Genomic DNA, 17779 nt, shown 5'->3' with positions numbered 1-17779 from the left:
GATATAGAGCTGAGAAAAGAATACTTGACCTGTTAGATTTATAACAACATCAATTTGTTTGCGAGGTCACAATAAATTCTAACAGGGGGTCAAACTTAAATGAAACATTTATCTACATGGGGGGGGGGGGTGTACATAAAGGTGAAGGGACTCACCAATTAGCACATTTTAAAACTATTAAACACAAGAATATTCATATCTTCTGTGTCTAAATGTATAGTTTTTTTTATTTCTAATGTTCAATATTTTCAAAACTAAGTGACTGGAAAAAAAAAAAAAACACTTTTATGTAACAATTTATGCATCATCTTGCTATAATGCATACAGTGTGTTATGTGTAGCTGAGTGATAAGACTCACTTGTATACTTATCAAGTTGGCTCGAGTTTCTATCCAAGTCAAACAGAGTTATGTTTGCTGAGCACCTAAAGGAAGCAAGGAAACCTGCTTACAGATAACCCCACCAGACCATCAGAAAGATTGGACCTTAGAGCTTTGTGAATGCTAAAAGCATGAAACTTGCACTATAAAAAGGGTATTCAAGACTACTATATTGCAATAATGCAATTTAGAAATATTTGTATTTGTACTTTATTAATGTCTAAAAAAAGATCTGAATTGATTTTCCAAATATTTTGTTATTTTTGCTCTTGAAAGATAAATATGAACCTTGTAGTTTTAGTTCAATTAAATGAGCAACACACTTACACACACTTATGTTGATCAATTATTATGGAACAATGGAAGAAAACAATAATAATTTGCTGAGGTTATTGTGTGTTTAATAAACTGTTTACACTTTAATGGCAGAGAGCCATCAAGGTGGCTTTTACTTTGGTGAAAAGTCCAATAGAGCAAATGTTCAATTAGGGTTAGTGATTCATTAAAACTTATTCATACTTGCAAAGGAAGTGTAGTGCTGCAAGCCAAGTGACTCGTTCAGTTTTTTCCCCAACCTTTAGGTAAGCCCAAAGACTAAGAGGTGTCAAGTTTTTTTTCCCTTTAATGATATTTTGAAAATTTAAAATATTCAACATAATGAAATATTTTGTAAAAATAATATAACGGTCAGCCTCAAATTTTCACAATGTGGCCAAAAAGATAAGAATTTTTTTCTCATAGATATACATAGACCTTGTAATTATCAAGAACATTTTTAGAGTCATTTTTTAAATAAAATGTATAAATAAATATATATACATGCACAAATACATACAAGAATTACTTAGATTAGAGTACAATCACTAAACTTAGATACATCTCAGGAAAGAAAATAGAAAGTAAAGTAATACACTGTAACTTTATTTACAATTTAAAAAAACACACCAAAAAACAAGCAAAATATATATTAAAAAAAAAATAAAAAATAAAGCTTATCTAAAAAGAAAAATGCCAAATTTTACATATTTCTCAATATTGTAAGATTTATTTAATTAACTATATCAAAACAAAATTCATTAACGACCATCATTAAGTTAATTGATTATTTAATTTTTAATTAGTTCATGTTATGTTAGGAATGGTGAATAAATGCATAAAGTTTCAACTTGATCCAAGATCGGGAAGTGGGAGAAATAGCACATTCAAAATTTGTACCAAAAAGACAGAGTGAGTTCATATACTCAGAAAAACACAAAGATAACAGCACATTTCTTATTCCCTATGATAGGACTAATTTGCACAGGTGTTACTTCTTGATTAAAGCCATTATAGAATGGCACAGGTTGCCTGAATCAACCAGGGAAATCGATGACTTAGCAGAGATAGTCTGCAATTAACATTCAAAACTAGATTAATTCATGGATGTGCATGCATAGTACATAATTATCTTCTGTTTTGAAGGAACGTCAGTAATTTATACAATAAGATAAGATTACCTGATTGTCATAGACCATCCTAAGAGAAAATCCATCGTACATGGTAGCAAAAGTCTTGTAAACAGTAGTCAAAGATTTGATCTGCTGAGAACTGTATTGTTCTGCCAGTGTGTGAAACCTAGACAACAAGTTCACTGTCAATAGGTTGTTGGCATGGAAGTATTTTTTAGGTGACTATCAATTGTGGGATACATACTTTCATGACAGTACACACAAAAAATAGCCTCAATGCTATTTTTCACACCATCTGTTCATGAACACAAAGCTCACCTAAACATATTGAAACTATGTATATCATTGTCAAGAAAAGACAGTTGAGATGGATCCAACTTTGACAAATAATTGTCCAGAGCCTCATCAGAAGGAGCAAACAAAGTCAGCTTTTCAGTCTTGTCTTTGTAAATCACAAGAAATTTGTTCGTCTGAAAAGAACATTGATACGTTAATATAGAAATGGAATGCACTAACAGGTTCACTGAAATACTGAAAACAGGCAGAAAAAGAATATGTAAAAGTATCTCTAATTTACAGCAACTACTCTTTTTAAAATGAACTCATTTTGAACTTCTAAGTTATATCTAGATATATATAATTCTCTTCGTGACCCAACCATGCGGTACATCACGATGAAAAAGTAATGGCAAGATAATAACTCTTTTATTTCTGCAAGTCGGACTAGAGTTACCCCACATAACTTTTGCAGTGACAGAGCGAGGCTCAGAAAAAAAAAGAGGGGGGTTGTATGCTGCGCCACAGGTCGACTTATATACACTAACTGGACAAGACAAAAGAAGAGGATAAGTCAAATAGCTCCAACTAAGTATGAATAAAGGAATCTATAATTATCTGTAAAATTATACCCTTCCTAGAGTTTCGCATCCATGACAGATTAAGAAAGCTGATTTCATTCATGAAGTGAATTAATGGTTTTATTAGACCTGGAGCATCTGGAATGTTTTATAAATTGAAATATAAAGTCTTATATACAATAAATAAAATATATATACAAGCAAGGTACTTTTTTTACCTCCAAATACCTGGCTATATAAGTTAGATTTGGATGGGCCTTGACTTGATCATAGATTGTTCCATAGCAGTTAAATCCATCACCATCCAGCGAAGAAGGGCATGAACAATTTCTGACACCAAACATGACTGGAGTACAAAGAGCCTGGGGGCACATTTGAAAACGTTGACAGAAATAGCAATGCAAACATTGACATCATAAGCTTGCAGCCAGATGAACATGTCACCAAAATAAATAATATATCTGACAAGAAGAAACCATGCTCTGCAAGTAATCATTAGAATCTCTTTAAGAGGAAGTAGTAGCCTTAATTTTTGAAAATTAATTTTACACAACTAGTTAACACCTCCTGTGTCTGTTTGCTTGCAATTAACTGACCTTTATGTTAGCCTAATTAAATTGTTTTACAGACCTACCCAGTAAAATAGTAGTAAAGTCTTTCAATAATGTCATTGTGTTACCTTAGGGTGACAGCCTCCATTATTCTCAACACAAGGATTAACCAGTTCACAGTGAGTACCATCACCTTTATAGCCCATATTACAGATACAGTGGTACTGTTGAGATAAAAAGTAATGTTTAGTATATAGACAGAATAATATCTCTAGCCTTGTAGAGTGAAACCATGTTGAAATCATTTTTAAACGACCTAAACATTATATAAAGAATGTATACAAGTTATGCTATGAAATAAAAAGGCATCAAATTAAATGAAATAGTTTAAGCTTAGTTTTTAGTTTTAGGTCTATAATACATGTTGATCTAGATCTAGTCATAATAAAATAGTGCTTCAAATGCTAAAAACTTTACATTTTATGCTGTAGCACTTTTGTCTACACACTAGTGTGAGTCTTTATACAGATATTCAAGAAAGTAAATGTAAATATCAATTTAATTTTATCAACTACTATTGTTTATTTCAACTGTGTCCATGGTAAAAATGAAAGGAAGAGGAAATATGTAGAATTAAAAATTGAAAGTTGGAATGTGTATGAAGTGCTTAAAAAAAGGAAGTACAATTTTGTGCTTTTAAAGATTAGTGTGTCAGCTTTATAAAAATGTATTGAGACAAAACTGTGAATAAAAAAATAAAAAATCATTTTTGGGAAAATTAACTGCTGCCATTTTGATGTGAAAGGTGCCTAATTGTTCTAACAAGAAGGTAAGTCATCTAAATCTCATTATTCAAGACAAAATTATTATTGCAATCAAAATAAAACAAACTGACCATCTAATTCCTAAAAGTTACAGTCACCAGAATTGAATAAAGATCTGACCTTGTCTAGCTCCATGTCACGGCATGTAGCCTTCAAGTGACAATCTTTGTTGGATGAGCAAGCTATCTTTGGAGCACATGAGTAGCCATCTCCAGTCCAGCCTGGATTGCAATCACATCTGCTAGAGCCTGGTCCAAGTTTTGTGCACTTAGCCTGATTGATAGAAAACAGTCGAAAAACGAATGGTTAACAGAATAAATTGGACAAGATTAATAAAATACAGTTTAATATTAGATTCAATAATTTAATCTACCTCTTTCTTATACTAGCTATACTGGATTAGTATATATATTTTTCAGACAAAACATATCACGTTTGGTTATAAGAAAACATATCACGTTTGGTTATAAGAAAATGAATTCAAGTGGTAATGTCAGATTTAAAATATAATTTGACAGCACAGTAAAACACACAATTCAAAACTATTATTAAATATAGTTCTCTTCAGGATCCAAAAGCCCATGTGTCTGGTGAACCAATGTTCATAAGAAATCTTAGATGACAATGCAAAAACCAAGAACCTTACATTTTCCCCAATAGATGATGTCAGACATATAGTCTCTAATATAAAAAAAAAAAAGTTCTAGTAAACACCAGAAATTAAAACTTTAATCATCATTTTGGCAATCTGTTACTACATCCGATTACTATTGTAACTGGTAGGCGGAAGGACATGATAGGAAATCATTGCGTCGTGCAGTGATAACTGATGCACAAATTGCAGAGGACACGAGAACAGCGCTGACAGAAGAAAAGTGTCAGAGAAAAAGAGCAAGGCCAATGACACTAGCTCCAGATGGAATAACATGCCCAGTGTGCAGCCAAACATTCCGGGCTCACATAGGTCACACCAGGTAAAGGACACAAAACCACAAAGCCTTCAACCCCCAAGGATGACAAAAGTGGTCATAATCGAACCATGATGGGTGAACTATATATATTGTTGAACAGGATTTCAGCTATAATCAAATTGACAATGATGATACCATTAGGTGTGTCTTATAATTTTTAAAACTGTTTTATAAAAATAGTATACCTGAGAATGGCATCCACCATTATCAACCAGACAACGATTTTTCTCTGTACAGGTCAAGCCATTGCCTTCATAACCAGGTGAACACTGACATCTGAAACAAGCAAATTAATATATTTATTTGGTGGATTCTAAAGACTAATCATAATAGAAATTAGAGAATTATATAGTATGTAACAAAAACAAAAAAGGATAGTAAGAAATTATACTCTATGGAAATAAGTGAAGTGGGAAATATGGTCAAGAGGCTATGTAAGCTTGAATTTGGCTAGGTTACTTTTGAAAGGGTTCTAGGTTCGACACCCAACTCGAGCAGAGTTGTGTTTACTAAGCGCTTAAAGGCAGCAAGGAAAAGCTTCTCCCAGATATCCCCTCCCCCACTGGTATTCAAATGAGATTAGACCATAGCGCTCTGATCATGCTATAAGCATGAAAGCGCTATAAAAAAGCTTTAATTTAAGTTAATTTCTACCCACAAGAAAAATTGGTCAGTGTAAATTTTGAGTTTCTGAATGATTATATATGATTATGTATGTATGTTATAATAAAAATAATATTTTGTATTATCTTTGAGGAAATTATCTTAAAATATGTGCATTACACATAACTAAAAATTACAACTATAGCAAATGAAATATACTTTCCCCCCAGTCTCACTCAAACATTACATGTGAAGTTTAGATCAGATAGTCGGATAGCATTTAATGATTTGATTTGTGATCGATGTCTTGTATGTATCTTTGTGCATGAAAACTTTTTTTGTCTAGAAATTGCTTTTGTATGTTTTATCTAGTTATTTAATATGTAATCACAGATTTAATTTCACTCAGAATTTTCTTAAAAACTTCAACCTAATTGGTACATTCAATTTTTTTAAAATTTCACCAAATGGGCTACAACTCTGTTCTGTTCAACAGCTTTGAACACAATTTCAACCAGAGACATTCAGCTAATTAATTCCCAAACCAGAAAGATGAAAAAAACAAAACAAAAAAAAAAACAAAATTTGACTACATTTTTAAGTGGATTTTGTTTGTGTTTGCATCTGTATTGTTATTGTTATAGTAGTAATGCTGAGGTAGACAACTTTAGTCAACTGAATTCCCATTTGTTTGGACCAATAAAATTATCTTATCTTATCTTAAATAATAAGTGTAAAACAGATAAAAGAAGCCATTTTGGTCAAATTTAAAGATGATATAAAAAGGTAGACACTGCTTATAACATTAAAACATAGAATGAACAACGCAAATAAAATAAAATACCAAGTAAAGATAAAAACAAACAATAAGCTGCATTGAACTGACCCTGACCTGCACAATGCATGAGATTTAAACAGAAAATGAGCTGCATATTAAGTGGGTTTTTAAAAGAACAAAGACCTGCGCATTCTGAGATTTTAACAGGCAATAACCTGCAAATTCTGAGATTTTAATAGGCAATGACCTGTACATTGCATGAAAATTAATCAGACAATCACCTGTAGTTATTTTGTTCATCTTTATAGCATTCTGAGTGACTGTGACAAAGCATGACTTCTGATCCACATTGAAGCAACTTTCTTTCACAATTCTCCCCTAAGAAACCAAATTGACAAGAGTCTTTCCTACATTTGCCTGAACCTTTAGGACCATCATCACACTCTCCATGCAAACAAGAGCAGGCTGTAAGAAAGACATTTTTTTTTTTATTTAAAACTTTCATTACATGGAAACTGATGGTTTTGAAAAATTTTGATATAATAAGCATTTTGATTTACAGAAAATGAATATATTATTCTTTTTTATTTTATTTTCAATAATAAATTAGTAATTGATGCTTTTCTGAGGTAATTTTTCTGAGCATCCAAAAACAGTCAAATTTTCACCAGGTTCTATGGGACATCACACAAACCTATTCATTTAATCCAGGGGTGGGCAACCTTTTTGGATCGAGGGCCGCATTTCTTTAAATTTGGGAATGGCGGGCCACATATGTATATACAACTTAGAAAGATACTCTGGCTATAACTTTTAATTCATAGTCACACTTTATTATATTCACGTTTCTTTTTTTTCCACACTCCACGTTAATGAATTACAAGAGAGTTAGCATTTTTTAAAATCAATTAATTTTTTTTTTAATTGCTGTCATCTTTTTATATTACAATAACCCCACTAATATACAGTTGTACTTAATGTGCAGCATTTTACTTTTTACACTCGTGCATAATGTTCCGGAACTGTGGAACTAGCTTACTAGTTGTTACCCTTGTGACTGCTGTCAAATTACAGTCAGTCGAAATCGACCAGTAATTATAATTGTATAGTTTCCCCCCACCCAAAATATAATGCTTGTTCACTGGATGAGACAATATATGTTCTGGAAGTTAAATATCGGGACGAGCGAAACTTGCCCTTTTGGAGCATTACCAGAGAATGCTGGCCATGTCCTTCAATGGTGCATACTAAATCAGAGACCGAATAAGACTCTAGCCCCAAAGCCCTCCTATAGAACCAAAACTATTTGGAGAACTGCCTGTATCTGGAAAACATTGCGCGGTTCATCTTAGATATAGGATTACTGATCTGAACCCTCCAACATGTAAAATAAGAACAAAGAAGAAGAACAGATGTATGTGTCCATAATAGTGTGAACAGCAGCACATTTTTTAAAGTGTTGACATACAGATTCTGGCACCCATAAGACTCCTATGGAAGTACTGACTAGAAATTCTCTTTGCTCGGAGTTATGTCCTCTGGAGCTAAATCAGCTTCTGCGCTAAATGGTGAGCTAATGGTATTGAAAGCCGGTTCTTGACGTCTTAAAATTTGCTTTTATAAATGTGTTGTACTTTTAATCATTTCACTAGAAATAATTTCAACTTTCGGCAAAGGAAAATGACAAAACCTGTTTTCTTTTGCTTGTAGCAATGGGAAGGCCATTTACCATCCATTTACATTTCATATGCAAGGGACTCATTGCAATGGCAATTATGAAACCTGAAATCTGTCTTCCACTCTTCATTAGAAATATTGGTAACAAGGACACAGTCAATGTCCTTCAAGTAACAGAACAATTTCTTCCTTGAGATTTTATAGTGTTCTCGTTTACCTTGCCCATGCTTAGATAGCGGATATATTGGATTACTTTGTTCATAACCCACCATTTTACTCAGTCAAAGATCGAGCTCCACCAGTTGTCACCCTTGCCATCTTCTTCCAAGCATACCCAACATTCAATATAGTTCTTCATAGCATTGAATAAATACTGATCAGAGATTGTGTCTTGAATCGAGTGTATTGATGTATAGCCAATAAGCATAGTCTTCGTTTGCTTGAAAGTTTTTATAATGACAGTTTCAGTAATTTATATTTATATTATTTTTAATATATTTGCATTTTTATAAGTATATACTGTGGGCACACCTGACTTCTGTAGGTGTCGGCGGGCCGCATAAAACACTTCGGCGGGCCGCATGTGGCCCACGGGGGCGTAATTTGCCCACCCCTGATTTAATCTATTGACTAACTGTAAACGAAAACCATACAGTAAAGCTTACAATCTCATATAAGAAATATATCTAGGTCTATGTAATTATATGTAGAATTTCATAGAGTGACTCATTAATTGCTGGCAGTATTTAGACATGAGATAAACAGACCTCATGCATGTTTGTTAGTGATCACAGCCAAGCTTGCATTAAATGAATATCTTGTTTGGAGGGAGGTAGATTCAAGTTGTTGGCAGTTCATGGCTTCTGATGTTTGTGCTGTAAATATTACAACTTTTTCTCTTACAATGCCATGCAAACAGCAGACCCATGGACAGAAGGTTGGGGGGGGGGGGCACCCTTCAGTTTGAGTAAAATACTAGCTCGCTTTGTTTTTATGTTTTAACTATATGTTAGTGTTCATTTTGATTTTGAAAATTCAAATTCACTAAACATAATAAGAGAGAGAGACTTTTTGTGTGTGCTTACAACTAATTATTGCTAAATGAAAGAAATACAACTAAAAAATGAAAAAGTATTTTAAAAACTAGCAGATACCTGTGCTAAGCTTTGGTTGAAATGGTATATATGTTTATTTTGCCAGGAACACTATTATCGTATCTTATCTTATAATACAGACGTTACTTCAAAAAAGAAGATGATTACATCCTACGTGTCATGCATTTAGTCATGCATATTATCCAATGACTTAAACTCTGCCAAGTTACTGGTTTTCCTGGCTAGCTCAGGCAACCCATTCCATGCTCTAATAACACTAGGGAAGAAGGAGTATTTGTACAAATTTGTCCTGGCATATGGGATGAGGAATGTGCCTTTATCTTTGTGTCTTTCAGAGTATTTTATTAAATTTTGTTTTTGTATTTGAAGATTATGGTTCAGTGTTTTATGTATGATTGCTACTTTACTTTTGAGCCTTCTGTCATGAAGGCTTTCCAAATTTAGTGATTTTACTAAAGGTGTTACTCTAGTCAAATGTGAATATTCGTTTGTTATGAATCTCACAGCTCTATTTTGTGTCTGTTCCAGTTTCTTAATGTTTTCTTGAGTTGAGGGGTCCCAAACGGAGGATGCATATTCTATTATTGGCCTAACATTTTAGTTTTATGTTCTTATTTGATTTTAAATCCTAATGCTTTGTTTGATTTTTTTGTAGTTTCATCAATATGTGGATTCCATGACAGTTTTTCATTTATTATAACATCTAGGTTTTTTGCATTTTTAGTCTGTGTTACTGGTTTGCCATGAATAAGATAAGTGGAATTAATTTGTTTTAGTTTTTTTGTTACTCTTAACTGACATTTTTCTGGGTGGAAAGACATGCTCCAATTTGATTCCCATTTCTGTAATTCATCTAATTCTCTTTGTAAAATATCTGTGTCTTGTGTTGTTTTTATTGTTCTATATATTATGCAATCGTCTGCAAATAATCTAACTTTTGTTCCTGAAGTAATGCAATTTGGTAAATCATTTATGTAAATTAAAAATAGTAGTGGACCCAAGACTGTTCCTTGAGGTACACCTGAGTTTACTGTTATCGGTGTTGATTTAGAGCCATTTATTATTACAGTTTGTTTTCTCCCTATCAGAAAATCTTTAATCCACTGATGCAGTGGACCATTAATGCCGAAATAGTTTATTAAACCCATCAATAAAACGGCCTGCATTACAATGCCCCTTCCCACATTTTTTAGCCCTAAAATTCTATGTACTTTTTTTTGTCTCTTTTAAAACTGAAAAATGTACAAACACTTCTTAAGCCAATCAGTTGTAGCCTTCCATTCTCCTTACACTATAATACCCCCCCCCCCCCCAATATACATACAATGTTTTCAAATGAAACAAGGCTTACTGCAGAACAGTTTGAAAGAAGAAACATCATTATTCCTTAGTCCACTCTTTACTTATTAATTTTTATTTTGTTAGTCATAGATCTAGATCTAGCAAGGCACCTTAATTAAGATAAACCCATCTACACAAACCATATTATACACTCCCACCAAAAAAAAAAATACACACAAAAACTCACACTTTTAATAGGCCCTTATATATTCAATGTAACAATTATTAGGACTTCTAATTTTCGCTTTAAAATAGAGGCATACTTGTACATCTTTTTCTGGGCATTTTAAAACAGTTCCTACAGATTATCATTAACTACAGTCTTTAAATTGAAAAAAAGAAAGTTACGCACCAAAAAAAGTGTTAATATGTGCTTAAGAAAAAGGAATTATTGTTTTGTACTTTAGACATACAAATGTAGTCTTTCAAATACATATTCGGTAGAAATAGCAAATAAAAAAATCATTTTTGGTAAATTTAATGACTGTGGTTTCAATCTTGAAATAGCTTAGTTGTCCTAGGCTTCAATTAAGAAAGAACATGTTGAAATTTTTTTATTTTATCATCCACAGCACATGGGAGAATTGGTGATAATCCGTCAGTCATCAGGACCAAGGATTTTGTATAGTAGATTATATATGCACTATTAAATTACACTAATATGCATTCATGCTGCAAATAAATATGATAAAAGAGTACTTTGATTGCAGTATGGTCCAAAAACCTTTTGCTGACTGCACATTTCACAAGCGGTTCCCATGAAACCTGGTGAGCACAAGCAGCGTCCATTTCCTGATATTGAATCCAAACACTGGAGAGAGACATGAGCATAACTGTGTCATGGAAGTACAATTATGAATGTTGGAAGTCAGTAGTATGATAATAGTAATGTAGAAAATAAGTTCTACAGTAATAATGAAAAAGTGTTAATGTAGGAAGTAGTATAACTATCGTGGTGAAAATGTTGACTACGTAAGTAAAACAAACATGTAGATGAAATAATGAGCAAAATAAAAACAAAATACTTATAAAAAAAAAAACAAAGCTTATATTATGTGTATCAAATGGTTTCTGTCAGTCATGTAATTAATAATAAGCCACAAACAACAATCTATAACAGGGACTAATGATACCACCACTTGGAAAGGGGACTAATTCAGTTTATATCACCACCTCAGTCAAGTACCAATTGTTTAATTTTTTTTTTTTATTGATTCTTGTGTTGTCAGGTAAAAGAAATAAAGTTAAAGCTCCCCTTTCAATCAGGTCTATAGGGCAGATGATGTAAAGATCATCAGTTTCTGTGGCGTACAGTTAGGTCTGGGTGGACTCAAGGGCGCCCAAAGATCCAGAAATTAAAATAAGAAATAATTAAGAAATTAAGAAATAATTGTGCAAAATTTCAGCTTGAGCCGGATTTAGTGTTGGAGAAATAATGTGTACAAACTTTTGGCCAGACACAGAGTGAGTTGATATAAGCTTTGTAATAAATATGTAATAATAGTAAGAGATGATACAAATAGAATTATTCAACATGAGAATGTAACTATCAGGACAACAGAGATTGTGATTTCCCAATATACCCTGCTCTGTAAAGAAAACACAGAAATTTGAACAGACCCAGAAAAGAGCTGTGAGGTTTATCACAAGTGAATGCTGAAATATTTACTGAGTAACATCAATGGTGAAATACTAAATAACTTAAAATATTCCAGGACAGAAGACGAAATTACCTGGCCATTTCCATTACAAGGTTTATGAAAGCCTCCAGGACATGGTAGGCACAGCGAACCAAAAAATCCTTCACAACATTTAGGAATCTGTAAACATTTCAATCAGTCAGTCAGATCTCAACTTGATACATTAGGAAACAAAAATTTATTATGAGACTAAAATGAATCTACTAATTCACTTACAACAATAACATCTTCTTTTTCCTAACCACAACATCATCATCTTTGTAGCAAAAAAAATGTATCTACTGTAATATAAGACTAAACATATTTATATTTAAACTACCTTCAGATTGTAACTGTAGCAGATGTGTTAATTATATTTCTTCTAATGCCTAAAAATGATTGGATGTAAACAACTTATGCTTGCTGGGGTTGAACTGTAACTGATTAAACTTACCGTAAGAGTTCTGTTGCAAACTTGTGTACACCCTGTTTTTCTAGGCAGTGGGAATTGAGCGCTGGGTCCAAAGAGAGGATACTGTATACAGCTATCAAGTTCACCCTATAAAGAAAATAAATCCATATTAGTCAATCCAATCTAAAAAACAGGGTTTGTTTTTAATTGTAAGATTGGAGAATTATTGCACCCTATTGACTGCAAGGTGGTGGCAATGATGATAGACTGAGTTTGCACATAGGGCCATCAAGTTAATAATTCTTATATGGACATCAAGCTACCGGCCGGCTATCCAGCCATTGGTGACATAAACTGGGTTTTAAGGGTGGTAGAGATCAGAGGATCTTGTATAATTGAAGGGTAGTTGGTTTGTATTTGCCCATCTCCTGACTATGGCACCATGGAGCCCTTACAGGACATCGCCCTGTCATAGGGTTAACATTATCCCAAAAATAAAATGACTTGAACAAATATTATTGCCCTTTTACTACATTATTTTTATTGTACAGTCCTTTTCATACTTTGCTCTCTTATGTACATGCTGATTTTGATATAAACTTCATATGCTCAATATATTTGATATTAAACGTAACTATATATTGGTTATAACAAAGTGTATTACATTGGCCTTCAGAAAAATATCAAAATACTTATATCCATATTTATTTATATCAAGGTTTGACTTAGCTAAAATAAAGACATTAAAGTGGTTGATAACTTACTGGTATTGGTGTGTCAGATTCCATAGGACATTGACCTATGCCCTCACATGTTGATTGACACTTGCCCTGAAAGAAATTTTGCAAATTATTCAATAAGAAAATGTATTTTTCAGTTAAGGAGACGCAAGAGATTTCTGTGCTCAATAATTAACAAAACAGTAACCTATTTTCTGTTTACTAGCAGTTCCAAAGCAACAAAAAAAAGTGTTATAATTTTTGCCAATAGAAGTCACATATGTTAATCATTCTTAAGCCTCTTAAAAGTCTCAGTAAATTTTTTGAGGTAAAATTATAGGTTGAAATGCACTGGGTAAAAAAAAAGTAAAAGTAAAGTTTCCCTTTCAGACCTTGTGATCTATGGAGCAGAAGATGTTAAGGTCATCTGTTTCTATGGCCAGCACAAAGACCAACCACCTTTACTTTCCCCAACTAACGTCAGGTACCCTGTAGAGTTGGGTGACTCAGGGAGGCCCTAAAAATCCCGAAATTTAAAAATCTCAGTCTTCACAGATTCGAACCCAGGAGCCCAGGTAAAGCTAGCATTATATTACTATGTAGAAACTAGTTGTCTTCTTCCATATTTAATAATTCTTTCCTTCAAAAAACAACAACAGGAGATTGAATTTGCTGCAACTCCAAAATAACCAGTAAAAGTTGTCAATTCATTTGCAAAATGTTTATTAACATTTAGGATGATATTAGTATTTTATTTCTCATGATTGCATGATACCTTAAATGAAAGGGTTGAAGATCAAATAAAAATGAAATGCCACTTTTGCCCCCCAGTTTCAGAAAAAGCACAGACAGTACTTATCAACTTAATGAGTATTTCTATGTCCCTTTCACAGACAAAAGAAGAAAACTTCACTTTTGATGTAGGCTACTTAATAGAGATGACAACATGAAATCATTTTTGCCCCATGCATTAGCAGCTTCACCATTACATGACTTCAGTTTCAATGTCACTTAATGAGTTGACTTAGTCAACACCATTGAATCGTCATAAGTTTATGAAACAAAAAGTCCTACTTTACCTTGACTTTAATGGTCGTTGGTATAGGACACGTGTTATGGACTACTTTAATATATTCGGGTACCAGCAGCCCTTCAATGTGATAGTAGTAAACATTCCCCTTGCAAGGAATGTCCACTTGTGTAATACCAGCATTGTCGTTCAATACTATCTGACTCTGTAAACAAACAGAGTATATTTAACAGAGAATAAATCCACACATTCAATTGTTTCTTCTTTTATGAACCAAAATGTGGAGAACTGGGGGAAAAAATCATGCGATCTACTATCTCTTTTGATAAGCATAATAGGGACATTCAAAATCTTAGTCTAGAAGTTACAGGATAGTTTATTATGTATAACTGTTTCCTACATGTTAATGCAACAATGGAAAAAGTAATTCCAATATTGAAAAAAAAATCATTATTACAATAATCAAGTGCAGAATGCAAACAATCACATTAGAAATTACTTTTTTTTAATTAGATAGTTTTCACAATAACCCTGGAGATTAGTTTCAAGTATCCAATTTTATAGATACTGTAATTGGAGATTAGTTTCAAGTATCAAATTGTATAGCTACTGTAAGTGGAGATTAGTTACAAGTATCGTAATGGACAACCAGGCATTGCGCTTAATAACAAACTGGTTACAAACTAATAGCCTATTATTGATAAAGAGATGTATTACATATTACAGCATGGCATCTACCGGATATGTACAATATATCAGACGAGCGATTTTAGATAATCTTTTAACATTGATTTGTAATTGAAAAAAAAAATAGAACAGATATATCGTGCTTGTACTTCGATGTCTCAACACAGTTATCAACAGAACTATTGGCGTTTTCATTTAAATGGAACTAGAATAAGGATGTAGATCTACATAAACTAAACTTCAGATTTAGCACTCTTAAGATCTATATCTACAAGATCTAGATCTATAATATAAATTTTGAATAATTTAGATGTAATTTAGTTTAGATTTACGCACCCCTTAAAAAATCCTAGATAATATATCAATAGACTGAATGCAAAATTAAATATATTAGGATTAAAGCCGCATTTGTTTTTGCATTTTTTCTGTCAGTCTGTCTGTCCGTCAAGTTAATAATAAATATAGAAAAAAAAAACAACTAAAAACTATTGAAAATTTGATTAACCTTAAATCGTCTCGTATAAAAATTAGATGCACCATAGCCTTGTGGAGAGATTTTTATACCATATTTTGGTGTTCGGAAGTTTGTTTCCTTTAAAATCAGAACATAATATTAACGATAATTAGATTTTAAAATGTTTAGCTAGAAAATTTACTGTAATGTACAACAGAAGTGTGATTTTACATAAATAGAGTTAGAATGTTTTTCATAAAAAAACTGGAACAACCAAATATTCGTAATTTATTATAAGAGGGATTTCAAACAGTTATTTGTGTCAGTAGATTTTTCGAATAAAATTCACAACAATTTTGGCGACGATTTGTAAAAAAATTTAAGTAATGTAGGTTGATTTCTTTTTCAAAATCAAATCCGGAACATTCTTTACAGATAAAAAACAACAACTCTGTTATGTTTCAGCAAGAAAATTCAGTGTAAAATAAGTGTTTTTCAATAATGTTTCTAGTAAATTACTTTCTTATTTTAAAATCCTGAACAACCTATTGTTGCTATTTTTAGAAAAAAAGTCATTTGACATAACTTTGTTTAAAGTTGAAAATACGGAACAATTGGATATTGATAATTAAACTATAGTGACGTATTGTCCAAGAATATAAGGGTAATGTAAGACAATGTTGCTATATCAAATAATCGTTTGACATAATTTTTTTTTTTCATAAAACAATATCCTGAACAACTTCATAGTTCTTCATAGTTCATAGCACGGAAATTACATGTAATATAAGTTAGAAGAGCTAACAAACATTAGTTGGCATTGATTTGTTTTTCACAAAAACATCAGGAACAATCTATTATAGATACTTAAAACAATTGCAATGTTTTGGAAGGAACATTAAAGGTTAAATCAGATTTTCAATAGTGTTTAGTGTTATGTTGTTTTTTATATAAACGTGAAGGACAGATCGATCAACAGACAAAACGCACAAAAATAAACGACTTTTATCCTGATGGGGGCACTAAACAAAATGTATATAAAATCTTATTATTTAAAAATTTTTAAGGAATTAGTTTAGCACGATAACATGTCGCGGCGTTACGCTACTGCACAAAAGTCGCTGCATAAAACGTCCATTTTAAAAATGTGCAAGATATTTACATACAAAGTGCATTCTAGGCCTTTATAAACAAACATAAATGTGTTCTTTTAATTTTAGCATTTAGTTGATCAGAAAAAACACCTTTAACTAATATATACATTTGTTGTGAACATTTCTTGTATATTTTATAAATATATTTGACTTAGTGATACTGAAAATACACTAAATATTGTCTTTCTTGTTAACATATTGTAACATTGCCTCCCTTACAATTACGTAATTGTTTTAGAATTGGTGTATTTTTATGAAAAAATCGCTTGCATAATTAATTTTATAAACTAAACGGTTTGCTTTTAGAAAATCAAAAGTAGCCGTTGCACCTAAACTTTCCAAGCTGCATCGCATGGTGAAATAATATTTTTCATTTCTCTTCTAGTTTTCGAGATCTGAGTGTGACAGACTGACAGACAGACATTTTGCACAAACCTAATAGCAGCTTTCCCCTTACAGGGGCCTCTAAAAATGAAGATTGGAAAAAAAAGATACATTTTATGCTATGATGCTTATTGCATTATATGCAATGATGCACTCACCTGCTCTGTGATTTTAACCTTCAGTGTGACACCTTGAAGTGATTGAAGAGATGATTTCTGGATGAGATCCACCACATCCACATATCCAGGGAATATATGATTTCTCAATATTGCTCTGAGTTTCTGTTGACCATTCTGGTTGACAATATATACAGATTAAAATATGATGATCAGGTGACCATGGAATAAACAATATAAATTTCATTTCCAAAACCTTGTCTTCTTATTGTGGGGAGCATGAGTTTTAGACAAATATCAAGTTCATTATGGGGTGTCCTGGTAAAGTTTCAAAGTATTTCATGATCAAAACTAGGTTTTTGTAATCACAAAGAAGTGGAGGCTTGAATCTCCAATCTTAGTTTGCCATGATATGGTGGGGAGTTGATAGTTGGTTTAAGTAAATGTGCTTGGTATATGTGAAGGCGACATTAAATGATAGCTAACTATTTGCACTAGAAAAAGGTCATAGGTGCATAAACTGTTTCCTGGTTGTAAGGACCACTTCAGCATCACTTCATTGCACAGAGATACAAATATACTAACACCCAATGAAAAAG

General features: G+C 32.4%; 1 protein-coding gene across 3 annotated transcripts in view; it reads right to left on the bottom strand.

Annotated features, from left to right (window-relative positions):
* LOC106070627 (stabilin-2-like) overlaps positions 1–17779 on the bottom strand; it is a 71405-nt gene that overhangs the window by 22558 nt on the left and 31068 nt on the right. For all 3 annotated transcript variants that reach the window (XM_056026128.1, XM_056026131.1, XM_056026130.1), the window contains 13 exons: positions 17223–17357; positions 14435–14590; positions 13401–13466; positions 12679–12783; positions 12279–12365; positions 11245–11356; positions 6694–6877; positions 5217–5307; positions 4181–4333; positions 3365–3460; positions 2904–3047; positions 2147–2298; positions 1877–1994 (listed from right to left, as the gene is read on the bottom strand). In XM_056026128.1, the coding sequence (XP_055882103.1) occupies positions 1877–1994; positions 2147–2298; positions 2904–3047; positions 3365–3460; positions 4181–4333; positions 5217–5307; positions 6694–6877; positions 11245–11356; positions 12279–12365; positions 12679–12783; positions 13401–13466; positions 14435–14590; positions 17223–17357 (1599 nt within the window). The remainder of the gene's footprint in view (positions 1–1876; positions 1995–2146; positions 2299–2903; positions 3048–3364; positions 3461–4180; positions 4334–5216; positions 5308–6693; positions 6878–11244; positions 11357–12278; positions 12366–12678; positions 12784–13400; positions 13467–14434; positions 14591–17222; positions 17358–17779) is intronic.

The sequence above is a fragment of the Biomphalaria glabrata genome, chromosome 4 (genome assembly GCF_947242115.1).
Source record: "Biomphalaria glabrata chromosome 4, xgBioGlab47.1, whole genome shotgun sequence".
Taxonomy (NCBI): Eukaryota; Metazoa; Mollusca; class Gastropoda; family Planorbidae; genus Biomphalaria; species Biomphalaria glabrata.
Note: the sequence above shows the minus strand (reverse complement) of the source record. Positions and strands in the feature narration are given on the sequence as shown.